General features: G+C 36.2%; 1 protein-coding gene across 1 annotated transcript in view; it reads right to left on the bottom strand.

Moving 5' to 3' along the window:
• Nucleotides 1–1,185, bottom strand: part of LOC106532484 (voltage-dependent P/Q-type calcium channel subunit alpha-1A) — a gene marked incomplete at both ends in the record, with an annotated part of 31,374 nt that overhangs the window by 3,247 nt on the left and 26,942 nt on the right. The window contains 1 exon segment of the mRNA XM_014028540.1: nt 503–690. Within this exon segment, the coding sequence (XP_013883994.1) occupies nt 503–690 (188 nt within the window).

The following is a 1,185-nucleotide window of genomic DNA, read 5'->3' as shown; positions in this document are numbered from 1 at the left end:
TTAATAAATACTTTTGTTTGACCTTCTTGAGCCAGACTGCAACCTGGGTTTATTGCTGCCACAATTTACGACAACAATAGCTGTAGTGGAAGTGTGTTGGTACACAATGTTCACAGTTTAGAAAGTACTTTGGCATTGAGATCCAAATGTGGAGAAAATTTTCAGCTCAACGATGGATTGTGAGGTGGACAAGTTTGCGAGTTTGATTCAGACAGTGACAGAACCCTATCAAGTGGCAGAAAATTACAGCATCTGATTGTTAATTCTGGTGATTCTCAGTTCCCAGAAACTCAAATAAAAAGAGGAAAAGAAGAAAGAATAGAATATAATAATAACAAAGCATTACAACTCATTTTACTATTTGCATCTATTTGCATTTGAATCTAACCATTTCTGGCTTATTTAGGAACAACGAGGGGACAATGTCATATAGAATGTACTCGTGCTAAACTGTGTGATTTGACCATCTTTTAGGCGCATGGTTTGGCACTGCTAAACCTACAAAGTAGAGCATCTCTGTCCATCCTTCCATTGTGATGCACTGGAAGACGGTGAGAACAGCAAACAGGATGTTATCAAACTGGGTGATGCCATAGTTCGGTCCGATCCAGCCAGGATGACACGTTGAGCCATCCGCACACAGGCGAGAAGGCGTGTTGTTGCCACATGGTACTTCTTCCTTTAACTCCCCTAAAAAAGAAAACAAAACCAGAGGTGTGAAGTAACTAAGTACAAATACTTTGTTACTGTACTTAAGTAGAAATTTGGGCAATCTGCACTTTCCTTGAGTAAAATTTTTTCAGCCAACTTTTTACTTCTACTCCTTATTTTTTTACACAATTATCTGTACTTTCTACTTCCTACATTTTAAAAAAATGTAATAAATAGAAAGTCATTACTCATTTCATTCCGGCTCATTATTGTTAAAAGAAAAAAAAATCTACCCTGATAAACTGTGCCTTTGAATTTAATTGTGGTTGGACGAGAAGTATTAATATACACCAAATCTAGCCTCTCGTTTTTACTCAACACTTTTACTTTTAATACTTACCGTATTTATTCGTGTATAATACAATCTCATGTATATACGACCCCCTTTTTTTGAGCTTAAAAAGCATAAAAAATTTGATCCTCAAACTACCTCCAATTTTATACAGACTTCAAGATTTTTCACCCTTTGCAGTC

Source organism: Austrofundulus limnaeus, unplaced genomic scaffold (assembly GCF_001266775.1).
Source record: "Austrofundulus limnaeus strain Quisiro unplaced genomic scaffold, Austrofundulus_limnaeus-1.0 Scaffold777, whole genome shotgun sequence".
Classification (NCBI taxonomy): Eukaryota; Metazoa; Chordata; class Actinopteri; order Cyprinodontiformes; family Rivulidae; genus Austrofundulus; species Austrofundulus limnaeus.
Note: the sequence above shows the minus strand (reverse complement) of the source record. Positions and strands in the feature narration are given on the sequence as shown.